Here is an 18,556-nt window from a genome sequence, read left to right on the forward strand (position 1 = left end):
TCACCTAGTCAGAGCCATCCCGCCACCCGTAGGGAAGGTGGCCATGAACTCCGCCATCCCCAGAACCGACAGCCATCTGTGACTGGACATCGTCATCACCAACGAGGACCAGAAGAAGATCATGATAGTAGACATTACAGTGCCCTTTGAGAACAGGACCCCGGTCTTCTGCAACGCCCAAGCTCGAAAGGTGGACAAATACGCCCCTATGGCCAAAACCTTGAGAGCTCAGGGTTACCAGGTTCAGACACATGTGCTGATTGTCAGAGCCCTGGGCGCATGGGACCCCAGTAATGAGGGAGTGTTGAGAGAATGCGGAATCGGTCAGTGCTACGTTCGACTGATGCGGCAAGTCATGGTGTTGGACGCTATCAGGTAGTTGAGGGACATCTACATAGAACACATCACTGGACATCGGCAATACCAGGAGGGATGAGCTGGAGTGCCGATGAGAAGTGCAGTGGGGAAAGTCACTGAAATACTTTTCTGAGGGAATGTATTTTCTAAATGGACAACCTACGCTATATTCTCAATTACTGAGGGACAATCTTCTTTCATTGCTATATTTGCTTTCTAAAACCAACTCTCTGTATAACTTTTCATGAGTGATGTACCTGAATACTTGGATGCTAATATCTAAACTGTATTCTTAAATTTATTCACCTAAATTTGGATTATTGCTGATTATGCACTATATGTATTTTATAACTTTAAAAATAAACTTTGTATTTGTGGATAATCTAAGCACTATACCCAGATGTACAGACGCTCTTTTCTTAACATAATTTTTTAACATTAGCTTTAATCTTGCTATGATGAGGTTACAGTACTGATATGTAGTCCAAAGGTTCTGATTACGAAGGACATGATTTTCAAAAATGTACACCTAACATGGGTACATGATCATTGTAAGTACATGCGCGAAATGGGTATTTGCTCTTCAACAATGTGAATAGAGGAAGGCATGATCCACTGGTTAGCAAACTAGCCTGGGACTTTGGAGATGTAGGTTCAGTTCCCTGCTCTGCCCCCTATTTCCTATATGAACTTACACAAGTCACTTATTCTCTGTGCCTCAGTTCCCCATCAGTAAAATAGGGGTAGTAGCACTGCCCTACCTCACAGGGATGTTGTGAGTTTAAATGTGTTAAAGATTCTGTGGCCTGCGTTGTGCAGGAGGTCAGACTAGATGGTCTATGATTCTTGACCACTATGGTAATGGGGGCTATAGAAATACTGTAAATAGGATAGCTCAGTGGCCCAGTTTTATGTCTCATCCGGGGCCAATACAACCTACTAGGAATAAGTTCCAGGGTCCGCTCCATTCCTAAATGTCCAAAATCATCATGCAGGGCCCTCATGGCCAGGGCTCTCTACTCTTACTCTGGTAGCACTAATTGCATTCGTTGCTTTTGTAAAGAGTCAGTGGTAATTCAGTGCAGCACTCCCTGAATCAGTTTTAGTTTGTTCCATTCTCTCCATAGGCAGGACAGGGTTATAAGGCTAGTAAGCCGGTTAACTTATGATGCACCTGGGGTGACTAGTGACACTTAGTTCACAGGTTTGTGAAAGCCATAGTGGCTTTCCTGAGGCCCTTTGAGGGAACTAATGAATTTGGTATAATATGGAGCGTGATTTGTCGGGATGACAAATTCTTGGCTTGTGGGAGGATGTAAGCAGAGTCCGTGAGCTCTCCACTGACATCTAGTGATGAGCTGTGGAAGAGGACTTCAGGAGGTAATCTCGTTTGCATGGGCACACCCACCCCGTCTAGGTGCTCAGCATGATAGGATAGCTTGCCCAAATTATCACTTTTGGCTGGTGTTGGATCCCCAGTCTCCTTGTTATTGGGGCAGGAGTAATAAAGGGTTGTTATCTTTGTTGTGTGAATTGCGGGCAGCAGAACTGTACGTGGCATATCCCTATGGAGGGACTCACTCTCAACTTAATGGCATTCGCTAGGCAGGGGACATGGGTTACAAAGCCCAGTGAGTTGAGAGAGGTGGAGGGGATAGGTATTTGTACCTGATGGTGTGGGCCCTGCTTAAGGGTCATAGGCACCACTTGACCCTGCCTTTCTCCACTGTGTAATAAGAGAGTTAATTTAGACTCAATTGAGAGGCTTGTGACACGCTGCAGAGCTGAAATCACAGATACCCAGGTCTGAGTATTAGACCTGCTGTGGGACAGTGTCTCTGATGCAAGAGACTGCCCCGTGTACACCAGCAGTGAGGCTTCCCCACTAAAAGCTGAAATCACTGAGAGCTGTGAAGTGGGGGGCCCTGAAGACATCTCGGCGAGCGGCCAGCAGGGTGGCTGATGGAGAGGCGTGGCAATGTGCCAGCAGGGCATCTGGCGGAGAGGGCCAAAGCAGAGCCCTGCAGAGAGGTGTGATTGGCTGGCAGAAAGGGGCAGCGAGTGAGTGCCTGAGCAGCGGAGCGTGTAAGGTACCGCCTTACCCCCCACCCAGGGTGGGAGGTGAACTCTGCAGCTGCACCTCAGAACTCTGGCTCTGCACTGACCAAGGACAGCAACTGTGAGTGGGGTGCAGCGAAGGGACGGGAACATTAAAGGGACTTTTGGGTTGCTGGACTTAAGAACCTGATAGGAAAAGGATACTGCCCAACTTACTTGTCTTTTGCTCATGGTTTATGTTTATGAACCCTGTTTGGGGTGTTTTCCCAAATTAATGCTGAGTTACTTCCCTCCTTTTATTAAAAGTTTTTTGCTACACTCAGACTCTGTGCTTGTGAGAGGGGAAGTATTGCCTCTTAGAGGTGCCCAGGGGGTCACAAGCGCAAGTCACAGGGTGAGGGCTCGAGCTGGTTTCATGTTGAATTGTTGAAAAGGAACCTCTAGATACTGAACCCGGCCCTTGTTGCTGCTGGCTCCACCTGGAAGACGGATTACAGCTCTGAATGGGAAGCCCAGTGATGCCTGTGACATGCCCAATCCAGGCATTGCCCGCTCTGAGAACATGAGGTCACCTTAGTAGGGTTTTGGGGTTTTTTTTACAACTAAACCTAGTCATAGTTTCTGCACCTCACCCTTTGTTTTTAACCTTGCCTTTCCTCTCACTACTAGTAGATAACTGATAGGGACTCAGCACAACCTCCATTTCTCTTTTGCTGATTTGCATGCTTTCCATAGGCCTCCCCCCCCCAGCTCAATCTCAGTATTTTCGATTTGAGGTGTTTTAGTAAACAGTTTGCCTTCAGCTGTACACCCTGAACATCAAAGTGAATTGAAAGAGTGCTCACAAATATTACATTTGAAAACTCCTGTCTCAATTACTTCATGATTTGATGAGTGGGAGCATGTACTAATCATTTTGGAAGCTAAATGGAATAGAGGATGATGAACAAGCTTTGTACAATAAAGATCCATTTGTTATTCAGAGTACTTCATATTATGTATAGCTCTCTAGTACATTGAAATAAATTATTCTAGCTCTTTTGAATATTAGGAGTGGGAAAAAAGGCTGTATGAACAGTATACATCAGAGACCCTTCAATGAGGCAAATAAAGCATAAATCTAGAGACAGAGAGGGCTTGCATCAAAGCTGCCCTCAAGTATGCAGCAATTTTAGTTTTAGTTTTCAAATGATCTCAAGGAATCTAAAAATAAACCTGTCAAGGTTCCTTCCCCACTCTGAACTTTAGAGTACAGATATGGGGACCTGAATGTGAACCCCTAAACTGAATTACCAGCTTAGATCTGGTTTTGCTGCCACCACTCCCAAGTACTAACTCCCTTCCCTGTGTAGCCTTGAGAGACTTCTTCACCAATTTCCCAGTGAACACCGATCCAAACCCTTGGATTTTAACACAAGGAGAATTTAACCATCCCCCCTCCTTTCCCCCACCAATTCCTGGTGAGTCCAGATCCAATCCCCTTGGATCTTAAAACAAGGAAAAATCAACCAGGTTCTTAAAAAGAAGGCTTTTAATTAAAGAAAGAAAGAAAGGTAAAAATCATCTCTGTAAAATCAGGATGGAAAATAACTTTACAGGGTAATCAGATTCAAAGAGCCCAGAGGAACCCCCTTTAGCCTTAAGTTCAAAGTTACAGCAAACAGAGGTAAACCCTCTAGCAAAAGGGACATTTACAAGTTGAGAAAACAAAGATAAACCTAACACGCCTTGCCTGGCTGTTACTTACAAGTTTGAAATATGAGAGACTTGTTCAGAAAGATTTGGAGAGCATGGATTGATGTCTGGTCCCTCTTAGTCCCAAGAGTGAACAACCCCCAAAACAAAGAGCACAAACAAAAGCCTTCCCCCCACCAAGATTTGAAAGTATCTTGTCCCCTTATTGGTCCTTTGGGTCAGGTGTCAGCCAGGTTACCTGAGCTTCTTAACCCTTTACAGGTAAAAGGATTTTGGTGTCTCTGGTCAGGAGGGATTTTATAGTATTGTACACAGGAGGGCTGTTACCCTTTCCTTTATAGTTATGACAAAACCCTAACTATATAACTAATGCACATTTGCCACTGTGCACAGCTTTGCCCGAATATCAGGTACTATTCCTCCCCTATGATGCAGATTGCACATAATAGGCAAGATGTCAAAGAAGAGAATCAATTCAAACAGCAGCAGTGAAGGAGCAGACACAAGAAAACCACGGAACTCCACACATGACAAAGTAATGGAGGAAGAACTCAGGAAAGGTGGCAAAACAGCAGATGTAGAATCTGTAGAACAGAAAGATGTGGGATGAGCAACAAACATTTAGCAATATTGACTGTGCCAGAAAGTTTCTAAAGAAAAAAGCAGAATTTTTCTAAAGGACACTGATATATACTGCTACAACCATCTGCATTGTTTAAGTGATAGTGGAGGGAAAAGGCTGGTCTGCACTGATATAAGTGTCCAGCACTATTACTGTGCTTCACAACTGATATCAACTTAAATCCATTATTACATAAGAAGGGTGTTTATCAAGTTGGTGTAAAAAAAAATTAAGAAAGTCAAGTATTCACTTGCCCATTTGAAGAATATAAGCAGCATGTTATGAATAACCATTTTACAATTGTTTAATGTCTCTATTAACAATTACCCCAGATCAAACACCTTCTTCCATTCTGATTTGTGTACATTTGCTCCATCCGGATTTAGATATTGATCTGAATTTCACTGGCAAGGCCCAGCTGAGATCTTAGGCCAAATCTCAACTCTCTTCTGATCTTTCCAGTCGTTTGGATACAGACCCAAGTTTAACAACTCAGGACCCAGCTTTTGGGTAGCTTTGAAGCGTTCCCCTCCTGCACACATTCATGCACATGAACTTCTTAAGTCAAATCGGGGGCTGATCCTTTGTTCGAGATGGAGGCAGCTATCCCCCCTAAACCTCTTCTCCTTGCTCTCATTGCCTTCTTTTCAGGGATGATGGACACAAATTCCACTTAGGTCACCGACAGCTGCAGATATTTTCAGGGTGCTAAATAATGCCCCTGAAAAGCATGGAAAGGAGTCTCTGACCCAGCACTGAGCTCTTGGCAGCAACCACTGGAGTTCCATTGGTCAGTGCTCTGAGTGGTGTCCCTCGGCACCCACTTCTCCCCTTACATCCCTACGGCTTACCTTCCTTAGTGTGCTTTTATGGTGTGTTGGCTGTATCCTGCCCTCAGTGTGTTCCTAATCTGAAAGAATATTACCTATGGAATCCACAGTGTTAAACATCTCATTTTGGTAAACTATTGGAATTTGACACTTACCAATGAGTTTTGTTTTAAACAGTAATTCAGGTGAAGATTTGTCCTAGTAAACATTGCAAGGTTTTAGGCCTGCTCCTGAAGCCCTTACTCATGTCTAGACTCACTGAGGTTTGTGAGACTTGCATGAGTCAAGGTTCACAAAGCCAACCCTTTGTTTTCCCACAAAATCAAAAGGGAAGGTTGGATTTTTAAAATTATTTATTTGATTTGATTTGATTTGAATTTTTGCTGGTTCTGCACAAGGGAGGAAAAAACATTGAGCAAAACCATTCTAGCTAATATTGGCTGTAATTATGGTAGTGAGGCAGCAAGGCAGAAGGGAGTTGAGCGTGTTGGTTGGAGTTAAGATAACTGCACTTTGTTTTCCATCTCAATGTGCTAATGGAAGATGCAAATCAAGTCTAGTAATATGTGCATAAAACTGTCACCTCATTCAAAGAGACCATGTTATTATGCTAATTTTACATTTGATAAATCAAGGCAATTAGGCTTTGATCACTGTGAAATTATAAGCATATTTTATAAAACTAGAGGTTCTGCAGCTTCCAAATTATACTTAGACTTTCAGACCTGCAGCAAGCAGCTTTGTGCAGACAGCCTGAAACAAAATAGTAAAGTGAAAGCTGTTCATTTTTTAGAGTTGTTGCCTTTTTTTTTTTGCTAAGACCAGGTTTGTAATAAATCCACTTGTCGCTCTACCAGACCAATTAGTTATATAAGAGGGAAGCTAGTTTAATAAAAACTACAAGAAGTAATTCAATTTCTATCAAGGTCTTTTGTGAAGTGTTCTTTGCAATACCTACTGTGCCAGTGGCTGACACTCTACATGTTTTAAATACATTTTGAAAGAACATGCAGGAATTGAGAACACCTGAGAGAATTGCCTAGTATCGACTGCTTATAAGGGGATAAGAGAAATGGCTGAATCAAAACGGGAAAGAAAATGACAATCCAATCCTGCTTGTGAAAAGAAGGGAGATGTGAGAGCACTTGCTGAGTGAAAAGTACCAAAATGAGAAAGTAAAAGGTGTCATACCACAAGACTGGACTCACATTGAAGAGTAAGTCTGATTTCATGTTAAGTACTAATAGCATAAAAATGGGTGATCACTTTGTGACACTTTCTCAAGATGCCCAGGACTGTGTGTCACTGTTTCCACCCTCTCCTCCCCCCGTGCACACACACCATAGTGAGAGAGAGACTTGCTGGTGCTTAACTGGATGTCAGCTCCCTGACACTTTCAGTCTGTTAGCCACCTAAACAATCTCCTCAGGGATCTGCCAGCCCTTCCTTTGCCTTGCAGGTGAACACTTGTTGTGCCCCAGTCCTCAAGCACCTCTGAAGTGTCCCCTGTAATGTTCAGCCCCTGTCACTGGACACGCACAGAAGCTATCAGGTTCGCTATTTCCAAGGGAATAGAACACACGCAGTTTGATTGGTACAATTCGGGATCAGGTCCTTTATAACATCACAGCACTGACATACAATTAGTAACCAACCATAAGTTTATTATCAAAGGGTAAGTTTTAAGAGATACTGAGTAGGGCTAATAGTGGCAACAGAAATAATTACATCTGAAACAAAAGCAAAACATGCTTCTTAGCGTCTCAATTTAACTTTGTCAGGCTAAAATCCTTGTCTAAAGTAGTTTCTCACCTAAAGCGATCTTCCATCATCACAAACCCACCTGGCTGGGATCCAGTGTTCATGGATACAAAAGCACTGTCCTTTTTGCTTCCTCAGTGATGGATAACCAAGAAATGTATATTGCAATCACACCGCGACTTTCTATAGCAGGAGCTACTGCTGCCACTCTATGGTATGGCACACGTTTTTAGAATGAGAAGTTATCACACTTGTGTGCATAGCTGAGCATTTTACATACACACCCTATCACTGCTATTTGTTCCACTCTTCACACTACATTTAGTTTAATCAGTCACTGTTTGAAACTTCAGAATAACCAGCCTTATTAGGTCCTATGAGCCTTTTCAAATTGCCATGATAGCATGGCAAATGGAACCCCTGTGGACAAAATGTAAGAAAGCAGAGGAGAGAGGAATAGGATAAAAAGGGTATTGGCAAGGTGATTTGTATATTTTCTAGGCATCCACTGAATAGCATCTGTTTACTCATGTTTCTGATTCAGCTTTCAGAACTATGACTGAAGAGTGGAGCAGTAAATTTAGGATAAGGAGAAGAGACTCATGGTCAGAGTGAAAGAAAAGGAGTCTTTTAGCTTTTAAATAGTGGAACTATACCTCAAGTCAGAAACTTGTCCAGTCACTGTTACACTAGCCACCATAGTTCACTTTTGTAAGTAAGAAGGTTCCTGACTACTTAGACAGGACTGGCTATAAAAGCACTATTAAAACAAACACTTAATTCTAAGATAGAATGGATAATAAAATGCAGTTAGCAGTATACAGGCTATTTCTAATAGTGGGAAAACAGCTTGCATCTGAAATGAGCAATTTACTTTAATGGAGCTATTAAAAGCTAATCGGGGGGAGGGCAAAGATCCCAAAGAGAATTATTCTAATATAGTTACTGATCTTCCTTAGCTTCACTTTAGGAAGATTAAGATCATTACCAACCAGCAGGTAAACAGAATTCCCAGGAAACTGGTTGTGTATATTACAGTATTTCTAGAGGATAAGTTTATGTCATTTTATACTCAGCATTACATTTTCAAACCTGGATGCAGTTGGTACCCCTTCAAGTCTGCACAGTTTCACACATAACAGGGGTAAATGTCTACACAAGTAAGTTAATTCGACTTGGATTGTAAACTGTTTGGGGTAGGGAGCATGTACGTTCAGCACCTAGCTACACTGGGGCCCCTAGGCAATAGCGCAGTGCAAATAAACACCACATATACGTAACACTGACTTGATACAAGCTTTTTCCAATTCTCAGTCTCTTTGGGCTGTGAACAGTCAGCACCTTTCCTCCTGCAAGGTGGAGGTCTATCCCTTCATACCCAGTATTCCTCCTTGACAATGGGCAGGAGATAAGCCATGGGTCTTAAGTTTTTGCTCAGATAATTCATGCAGTTTCATATCAAGAAGGAGCAAACCACAAACCTAAATCAGTGTAACTGGAGAAATCTCTCACCGCAGATGGGAGAGTGGCAATTGCTCAATTTGCGATAGGATGTGATACAATTTAATTCCAATCCATTATGTGAAAGGAAATAGGTTGAACCATGGAGTTACACTAAGGAAGAATTTGACCTCTGATGTCCAGTCACGGCAGGCCAGAAAATTCAGTCTTTCAGCACTTAAACCAACGTAGCTGAACACAGGTAAGATAATGGGGGTGCTCTATTAAGTAGAAAGAGTTGTTTTCTAATCATGGACCAGCGTTGTCTAGTGCACATACAGTACCCAAACAGATTGAAGTTTCCCTGAAGTGAGTTTGCTACTGAACACAAAATATGGAAAACAGTAGCTATATATAATGGAAATAATAAGTGCTACATATAGTTAAATGAAAATGGTTATGATGGTTGTGTATTAAAGCCCCAACTCAACAATTTATTCACATAAAGGACTGGCAGAATCTCTGCAATAGCTTCAAATTATGTACTGGTGGGACAGCGGCTGGTTTTGTCTGAATCAGTAGAAATGCCGAGCTACGGGTCTAAAACTCAACTAGAATGTTGTTTTAAGCCTTCATAAACTTTGAGTTTCCACTATAATTATACCAGTGGCATAAAATGATGTAGAGGCAATATGATATTTTCTGTCTTATTCTCTCTCCCTTTCTTAATGATTCCCAACATTCTGTTCGCTTCTCTGACTGCCGCTGCACATTGAGTGGATGATTTCAGAGAACTATCCATGACTCCAAGATCTCTTTCTTGAGTGGTAACAGCTAATTTAGACCCCATCATTTTATATGCAATGCCACACACTCAGATTTCTCATTGGCTGACATTGGCAGCACTAATGCAGGTAAAGAGTGCTTTTATAGTACCGTTTGACTTGCATTTTGAGTAATTTTCCCATTATCTCCTGAACAAATGCACTAGCAACACCAGATAGCAATGTTCTTCTCTCTATTATAAGGGAGGGACTCTAAGTTTAAAAAAAAGCTAAGGTGGGGCATGACTCAAAGGTTGAGGAAAACCCTGGTGTAGACATAAGGATTGCTGAGACTTCAAGCTTGTATATAAATTTATTTCTAATACAGATAATGTTGTTGATTCCTTTCTTCTCTAAAAGTGTTTAATAAAGTAAGCACTCTGTGTAAACTCAGATTGCACATTCTTTTTCAAAAAATATATCAGCAACATCTGTTTGTTTTAAGGGTTGCCCATCTATAAAGAAATCCTTCCACTTATTATATGGATATTTGCCCCAATATCTAAAATCTTCCTGATTCAACGTGGCTTTGAAAGCTCTATTTTTTATTTTTGGTATTTTTGTTTGGTCAAGTGCCTCACATATGCCCAATTAGTCAGTGCACTTTTAAGTAGTGAGTGATATTTCATTGGTGCTAGAATTTTGGGATAAGAGTCCAGCACACAATTAGGTGAGATTGGGTTTTGCCATTTTCTGTTCTATCTGTATTCGTGATGGATTTTCTCTGTGAAATCCCTTCCTGTATCAGTCTAATGTGTGCTATAATATCTCTTGAAGTCTGGTAGCACCAAGGACGTTCCAGCCATTCTGTTTTGATTCTTGGTTTCCAGTTTGACCACAGGAATCTTTGAATAGGTATTTTTTAAAATTTCCTGACTAAATTTTTGGGAGGTGTAAAGGGAACCATGGGGGGAAAAAGAGACAAGACCCTGGACAGGATATTCATTTAAAATACACAACTCTACCCGTCAAAGTCAATGGTAATGCCTACCTTTCTAAGTCTTTTTAAATAATTTTCATTAATGACTCAATATTTGATTTAATACCCCCTCACTCCACTTAAGGTGATTAAAATTACATATTTAGTAATTAATGTATCATCCACTACTTTTCTGTGGGGATTTATCATTTATTGGGTATCTTCTGAAGCCCAGGCATAGTATCTGATCTGGAGTAGTTTAGTCTGTATCCTGATTCCTAACCAAAAGCTTTGATTATTTCTTGTGATACTAGCCAACTTTTATTTATATCTTGTATAAAAAGCATAAGGTCATCAGCATAATGAAATTTTGTTTTCTGTTCCCGGAACACTGATTGCCTGAATTTCTTCAATGCCCCTCAAATAATAAGAGTGATAAGGGACACCCTTGTCTTGTTTCTCTGTAGAATGGTATCAATGGAGCCTTTTTGGTATTTCCCCAAATACATGCTACAGGATTTTTGTAGATTTCAACCCACTTCTGAAAGTGTTCGCCAAAACCGTATTTCTAAACAAAAAAGGGTGTTCTACCAAGTTAAAAGCCTTTTCTGCATCCATAGTTAGAATGCAGGCATCTTTATTAGCACTCTTGGAACGCTATACCACATGTAGGAATTGTCTATGTTATTTAAGGGGCTTATTCCTTTTTTATAAAGGCAGTTTTGCTTTGATGTACTAATTTAGGCATAATTGTCTCTAATCTGGATGCTAATATTTTAGTTAAAATAGTACTATGTTTAAAGAAATGAACCTGTAAAATGCTTGATCTGATAAGTTCTTATTTTGTTTAGGTATCAAAACTATATCTGCTTGATAGAAGGTATTTTGTAAGCACTCTGTTGACCAGGAAGACTGAAATACATTTGCTAACAATGGAGTTACCCATGTTTTAAACATTTTATAGAATTCAATGTGAATCTATCTGGTCCAGGATTTCCCCCCGATTTTAGTGATGAGATTACCATCTTTATTTCTTCCTGTGTTGTTGGGCCATGTAGTACTACTCTTTCATTATGTGTCAGTCTGGGCATTTTAAAATCCTGCAATACATGCTCCTAGTTCTTCCATGTTTGCATATGTGCTAGTATTTCTCTCTCGGGAATATTCCACTAGCACTTCGTTAATAACCCTTGTTTTTTGAGTATTCCATTTTTTGTCCTTAAGGCTGTTCTGGATCTTCTGTTGGAAACCAGTCTGACTAGTAATCTGCCAAATTTGTTCCCTCATTCATAAAGCCTTTGGCTGGCAAATATGAGAGCTGTGTGTATCCCCTTATTCTGATGTAAAGGCCTCCCACCTAGTTTCCAGGGATATATCTTGTAGGGGATTATCCTTAATATAATTATCAATATGGGAATGCTCCTCCAAGCAGAATGGATCTCCCAGTCACTCCATCCTCAGCTTTCTGACAGGAGAACAAAGCCTGTCTCCTGCTGCTGCAACACCAGTGAATTCAGAAGGAAAGAGAGGGAGAGAGTCCTGTCAGGTCTGCAATTCTGCTGCTCCTTGCAATCCTCTCCAGGGACCCAGGGGGAGGATGGGGACCCCCCATTCATTTCTCCTTTCAGCTTCCCAGCAAATAAAGAGAGCTTGACTCCTGCTACTGCCTTTTCAGGGAATTCCAGGAAGGAGGGAGGCAGGTGAAGCCACAGCCTTGCACTGTGTATAGCCCAGCAGTGAGGCGGCTGATCCTCCCATTCACCTACTGAAATGCAGGGCCACCCGGGGGGGCAAGTGGGGCAATTTGCCCCAGGCCCCGGGCCTCGCAGGGCCCCCCACGAGAATATAGTATTCTATAGTATTGCAACTTTTTTTTATGGAAGGGGCCCCCGAAATTGCTTTGCCCCAGGCCCCCTGAATCCTCTGGCGGCCCTGCTGAAATGCTGACAATATCACTCCAGTGGGTGGAGCTCTGATCTTCTCTGCTCCTGCCCCTTCCCTCTTTTCTCACCTGTGCTCCTGGACTGCCCCAGTCTAATCACAGGTATAGCATATAGAGCCATTAGTCAGTTTAAAGATCTGTCCTATGTATTACACTATATTCAGGGTATGATAGAAGTAAAGTTTATAATTAATTGCTTCCACAGACTTAAGGAAGTGTTTTTATTTTACCTTTTTCTTTGATCTCTCCGACTTCTTGGAAATGTTCTTCACTTTTTTATGAAGATGGTATAAAACCTAAACAAAATAAAAATAAACTATTCAGCGGCAGACGCCACATGCACAAATGCTATTACATGCTGTGTGTGTTTGTATATCGATTTGCAACTTGTAGAAACATTTGAGAATGAAAAGAACTGATTTGTAAAGATGTTAGATTTCAACAAAAGTCTACTTCAATGCTTTATTAAATACATTTTGAAATTTTCAGCTCCAGATTTTAACCCTTACTGTTTCTTCTAAAAGCTTGTTTCCTGGGGAAAATTATGGAAAAAAGCTAAGTTTGGACAGGGAGTTGCTCATTATACGTAAACAGCCTGATCCAAAGCTTGTTGAAGTCCATGGCAGTGTTTCCATCAGCTTCGATGGACTTTGGATCAGGTTAACTCAACTACGTTTCTACGTCCCATCAAGATGTAACATGGTCAGTACCCCACTGTCAGTATATCCAGTCAGTATCCAGTATATCCAGTGTATCCAGTCAGTATAGGGCACTTACTGCATAACTGTTAACTGGGCACTCTGAAGTGGTAACTTGAATTTAAAGTTACTTATCTAGGTCTGGTCTACACTAGAAAATAAGGTCAGTTTCACTACGTTGGTCAGGGGTGTGAAAAATCCACACCCCTGAGCTGCGTTGTTAAGCCAATTTAAGTCCCCAGGCAGACAGTGCTAGGCTGATGGAAGAATTCATCCATTGACCTAGCTATTGCCTCTTGGAGAGGTGGATTACCTACGCCGAGGGGAGAACCCCTCTCGTTGGCGTAGATAGAGTCTACACTGAAGTGCTACAGCAGCTGTAGCATTTTAAATGTAGACATACCTGTAGGTTCTGACTTCAAAGAGATGTAGGACCATAAAAAAACAAAACAAACTATTAAGAAGATAATTTCCATTCAGTGCTCTAACAGAATTTAAATTAACCTTTTAAAACACAATTACAGCACTGCTGTAACTAGGCAATTATTATATTCTGGCTATTGGAGCCAGGAGACTAACGTACCTAAATCAATTATTTATAAGAAAATCCATCTATTAAATGTTGTTCACATGCCATTTGCCAGTACACACACCATAAGCAATGAACTGGAAAGAAACCAGCATCAATTTAAGGGGAAGCTAAGCACTTTATTGAAAGATGTTTGTATGTTAGGGCTTTTTTTCCCTCACACACACAAGGACAGAGATTAGAGATTTCAGTATAAACACAGTAGAAGAGTTAAGTGCCTCTTTCTAATGTAAATCCTATTACTGAAATTTCAAGCCTACATTTTAAAAGAAAATTTGTTATACTGGTAGAATATTCAGTTAATCTTAAAGGGACATCAACTTAAGTCACTTTTATTGGAAGCGTTACCTAATACTTTAATTTAACGGTCTGAGAAAAAGGCTCTTAACTGTATTTCCCTTTTTTTGTGGGTCTCACCCAGCAACACAGGGAGGAACATTTTGCAAAAGTAGGAAAACGATTGTAAAGCTACAAGAATCAGCATTGGAGTTAGGGTGGCTGGTAAGGGATGAGTCTCCATCAATCCTGGAGAAGGCATATGCGGGGATTGTTCCAATCCCCTCACCCATCAATCCTGGGGAGGGAATAGGCAAATAAATATTTGGAGATCTGTTATGCTACCCCAATTTTGCCCACTCCCCTCTTTTCATCCCCTCCCAACCTGGTGTGGAATTGGTATCCTCAGCTTTAGGAAAGGAACAAGGAGTGGTGGGGGTTATTTCCATCCATCAGGAACATGGGGTGGATGGACTGATCATGAGTCCTGGTGTAGGAAGTAAGGGAAACTGGCAATTTTGGAACCCCTTATAAGGCCGCCACCCACCTCCCCCTCCTCTCCCTTCACCCACCTTGGCATAGCAGCAGGTAATGAGCACCAGGGGCAGCAGGTACCCCATCACCAGGATGGTCACCTTGTAGGTTTGCTTGGCAGCTGAATCATCAGCCCACTGCTCCCAGCAGAAGGAGCTGTTGGGTGCCTGCTGGTGGCCACTCATGAGGGCCTGGTGCTGGGCCACGGGGATGGCAATGAGCAGCGACAGCAGCCAGATGATGCCCACACCCAGGGAGGCATTGCGTTTGCTGCGGATGCAGGGCGAGCGCTTGGCGTGCACCACGGCGATGTATCTGTCCACAGACATGGCCACTAGGGTGAAGATGCTGACGAGCATGGAGGCCATGGCCAGGTAATGAACCCACTTGCAGAAGAAGGCGCCGAAGACCCACTCTGGCAGGGAGTAGATGGTGGCTTGGAAGGGGACGCAGAAGAGCAGGAATGAGAAATCGGCGATGCTCAAGTTGAGGATGAAGATGTTGGTGGCGCTGCGTGAAGGGCGTCCCCCGGATCGGATTCGCCCCAGCACCACTAACACCAGTGTGTTCCCCACCATGCCCAGCAGGAAGATCAGCCCGAAGAGCACAGGCACAATCACTACCTCTGGGCCACCCCCAGACACTTGCAGCCAACACACGGGGGAGCCTGTCCAGTTAGCCCCGACGCTGCACTCAGTGCTGTTAGCCCTGGGAGACAGTACAGCCTCCTCCTCCTCCATGGAGCCAGGGTAGGTCCAGGGGAGAGACTGGATCCTCCGGGGTGCCTGCTAGGGACCACTCCTGGTGCCCACAGTGGCAGTCTGTCTGAGTTATTTGGTGCTCAGTGGCCCTGCTTCAAAGAGCTCTCTCCTCCTGTCTGTGCCTGGACCCTTTCTTCAGGGGATGAAGAGAAGGGAGGTTCCTCCAGTTGCAGTGTTTGGGCTCCTGGGGGTTTCTTCTCTGGGGCTCTGTTCAGGCTCTGACCCAGCTCCTGGTTGCTGTTGAGAGTGCAGGGGCCCCAGCAGCAGCAGCTGGCGGTGATGTGCCAGAGGCAGAGGGACTAGAGAATGGAGCACATGCCAGAGGGCTGCGGATGCACTGGGAGCTTTGAGTGCAATCCGCTCTGCTCCAGCTCCTCTGCTCCACTCCTCCCCTCTCCCCAGGTCGGCTACCGCCTCCCTCCCGTCCCCAGCTGCGCTCACAGCAATGGAGCGAAGTTAACAGGGGAGCTGTCCGGGACCTGATTCCTGTAGAGGAGAAGCCCCGATCTCCCCCACCCCAGCAGGCATGCACGTGAGGAAGGGGGAGGACAGCAAAGATGAGTGCTGATTTAAAGAGGCTGATCCAACCGCAGTTGCGCAGGGAAAGTCTGCATGGCTCTCCCAAGGAGTAGAGCTGGGGCGGGGGGGGAGCACCTGTTGCAAGGACAGGGAAAGAGGTAAGAGCAGGATTTTATAGCTGTAAAACCTGGATTCTGCCAGCTATTTCTCCCCCTCCCCTCCCCCGCCGTCCTTAAATTGTACTATCAAAACGGACGGGAATTACCTGATACCAGTGCACAAAATATCTGGACCTTGCTGTATCCACGTGTGCAGCAAAAACCCGGAATGAGTAGCTGACAGTTCTTGGATGCTCTCAAAATTCTAACGCCTATATAGAGCATAGGTATAACTGCTCCTAGAGCAAACACATTCAGACCTCAGTGCAACAGGGTCACAAAAATCTGGTAGCTGGAAGCATAGAGCACCTTTTGTTTGGTGGACCAAATTCTGGTTCTCCATATAGGCAGTGGAATTTGTGGTAAAAATTTTTGCTCTGTCCAGTGGGATCCAACTTTGCCTGCACCCCATGGATAGTACATACAGGATCTCCTGCACAATGCAACACAGACATGCACAGACATGCTAGCACAACAGGCTCCTGCTGGAGTTAATGGCAACTTGATTTCACTGGGAGAAGGATGGGGGTCCCTTAGTTTCCAGGAGTGTTAACTGTTGCAGTTTAGAACTGACTTGCTTTTCTGGCTTGTCTCTAATAAGTTACTGAGCTCAGATTGGGAAACCTGGTGCCCCCACACTGACATGCCAGCATCACCTTCCCTTTCTGGGACAATAAGGAATTAAGTTCCCAATGACATTTAATCGGCATTACTCGGAACCAAGGAAACTTGTTCTTTATCCTTAATACCAATGGGAAGAGTCCCATCCATGAAAGCTAAGACCCAATTACATACAATGCTCATTGTACCCACTTTATTCTACAGTTGTGAAATGTGGGTACTGACAAAGCATCTAGAGCAAAAGCTGCAGCCATTTGAATGAGGCATTCTATGAATGGTAAAGCTAGATGGACTAACAAATGATGACCTCAGTAGAAGGTTGAAAGCACAGTGCATGGCTTCAGTCATTAAAACACTCCAGTGACAGTGGTTTTTCCATGTTGCCAGAATGACCAACTGCCTAAAGTTGTTCTTTATAGAAGAGTACACGGAGAGAGAGGCTATGGACATCCAAGGAGACAGTGACAGAACACACTATATGTGACAATCAGGGTCCATATACCCCAAGGGGAGAATAGAAGGTTTAAAGCCTCCCTAAAAACAGTTAAACCAGCTGATTACATACTACTTCGTTGTGTCTTTGGTAAGAAACTTTATCATGTTTAAGCATGACACAGAATCAAGATAGATGACATGGTGACGATGCCTGGCTGGTCAGTTTATGCAAAAAGTTGAATTAGTGAGTTGTAGTTAAGCTAATTTTTGTAAGTGTCTCCCTTGATATCTCCCCTACCTTATGTTTGAGCAGCCTGGTTATTACAAGCATCCAGAGATTATTGTATTACAATGGCATCTAATGGCTCCAAATGAGATCAAGACCCCATTGTGATGAATACTTTATAAACAGTGAGAAATTCTCTACCCTCAAGACCTTACCATTTAAATAGAGGGTGGGGAAACTGAGGCACAGAACTGAAGTGACTTGCCCCAAGTCACAGCCTTTCAGTAGCAGCATCAGGAGTAGAACCCAAGTGTTTTGGCTCTTGTTTGGTTCCCTTACCACTATACTATGGTGCCTCACTAAGGCTTGTGAGTTTCAGCACTTATGATGTTAAAGTGCATTTGAAATAAAATTTGTGAATAGTGAATCATAGCCATGTCTGTAGAATCTGGAGCAAAGGGATCACAGGATATGTCATTTTTCTTTACTGGAAAATATTAACAGCAGGATGAGATGCAATGTCTGATTTGCCATGAGTAGCTAGAGGGTCTAACGATTTTGTAAATTGTATCTGTTTAATCTAAAATCCACTTAGTGCAATTAATATTGCATTAGTTGCCATTGCAAATAATTACTTTATTTATCTTGTTTATGCCATTATGCTTCAGAAATTCCAAAATAACAAAACCCGTACTGGATCAAAATTATAATCTGTTATATTCATTCAATTTGAAATTGCAAAGCAAAAGGAAAAATTGCCTTCCTAGGTGGGAGAATGAGAAGGTGCGAGATTGTGCAACTGTCCTCTGAGACTAGATCGAGAGCATGATACTGGCCGGGAGGCAGCTGCAGCTGTATAGCTTCAGGTTGATGCCAGAGTAAATAAGACTATTAATCTAGACGGCGGCAAGCTCCTTGAGGCAAGGATCTGTGTGCGAGGTGCGTTACAGACAAGGAAGACAATGTTGGAACTGTATAGGTCACTGTGAAGGGACATCTCCTCGCTCTGGCAGAGAAGAGGCTAATGAGTGCCTGTGGGCCTGTTCGACATCACCAAGGCACACCTGCAAGGCTTGTTCTGCCTGGATGGGGGAGCTTAAAAGGGATAACCTGCCGCAGGAAGGGGTGATGAATAGGAAGATGGTTGCTCTGCCTCAGACAGTAGAGACAGCTGTGCTGAGAGGAAGGCAGTGGTAGGCCTCACTGCTCCCAAAGTGACATGATCCAGAAGGAAGGGCTGGAAGTAGGCCCCATTTTAGACTAGGCCTAAAGGGCTAGCCCAGGAAGACTG

The 18,556-nt window shown here is 43.1% G+C and overlaps 1 protein-coding gene across 1 annotated transcript in view; it reads right to left on the bottom strand.

The window, feature by feature from the left end:
• Positions 1-15,285, bottom strand: part of LOC112120377 (galanin receptor type 1-like) — a 30,818-nt gene extending 15,533 nt beyond the window's left edge. The window contains exons 1-2 of the mRNA XM_024219433.3: positions 14,584-15,285; positions 12,679-12,744 (exon numbers count right to left, since the gene is read on the bottom strand). Of these exons, the coding sequence (XP_024075201.2) occupies positions 12,679-12,744; positions 14,584-15,285 (768 nt within the window). The remainder of the gene's footprint in view (positions 1-12,678; positions 12,745-14,583) is intronic.
• Between the last annotated feature and the right edge of the window lie 3,271 nt (positions 15,286-18,556).

The sequence above is a fragment of the Terrapene carolina genome, unplaced genomic scaffold (genome assembly GCF_002925995.2).
Source record: "Terrapene carolina triunguis isolate 2854851 unplaced genomic scaffold, T_m_triunguis-2.0 Scaffold130, whole genome shotgun sequence".
Lineage (NCBI taxonomy): Eukaryota > Metazoa > Chordata > Testudines > Emydidae > Terrapene > Terrapene triunguis.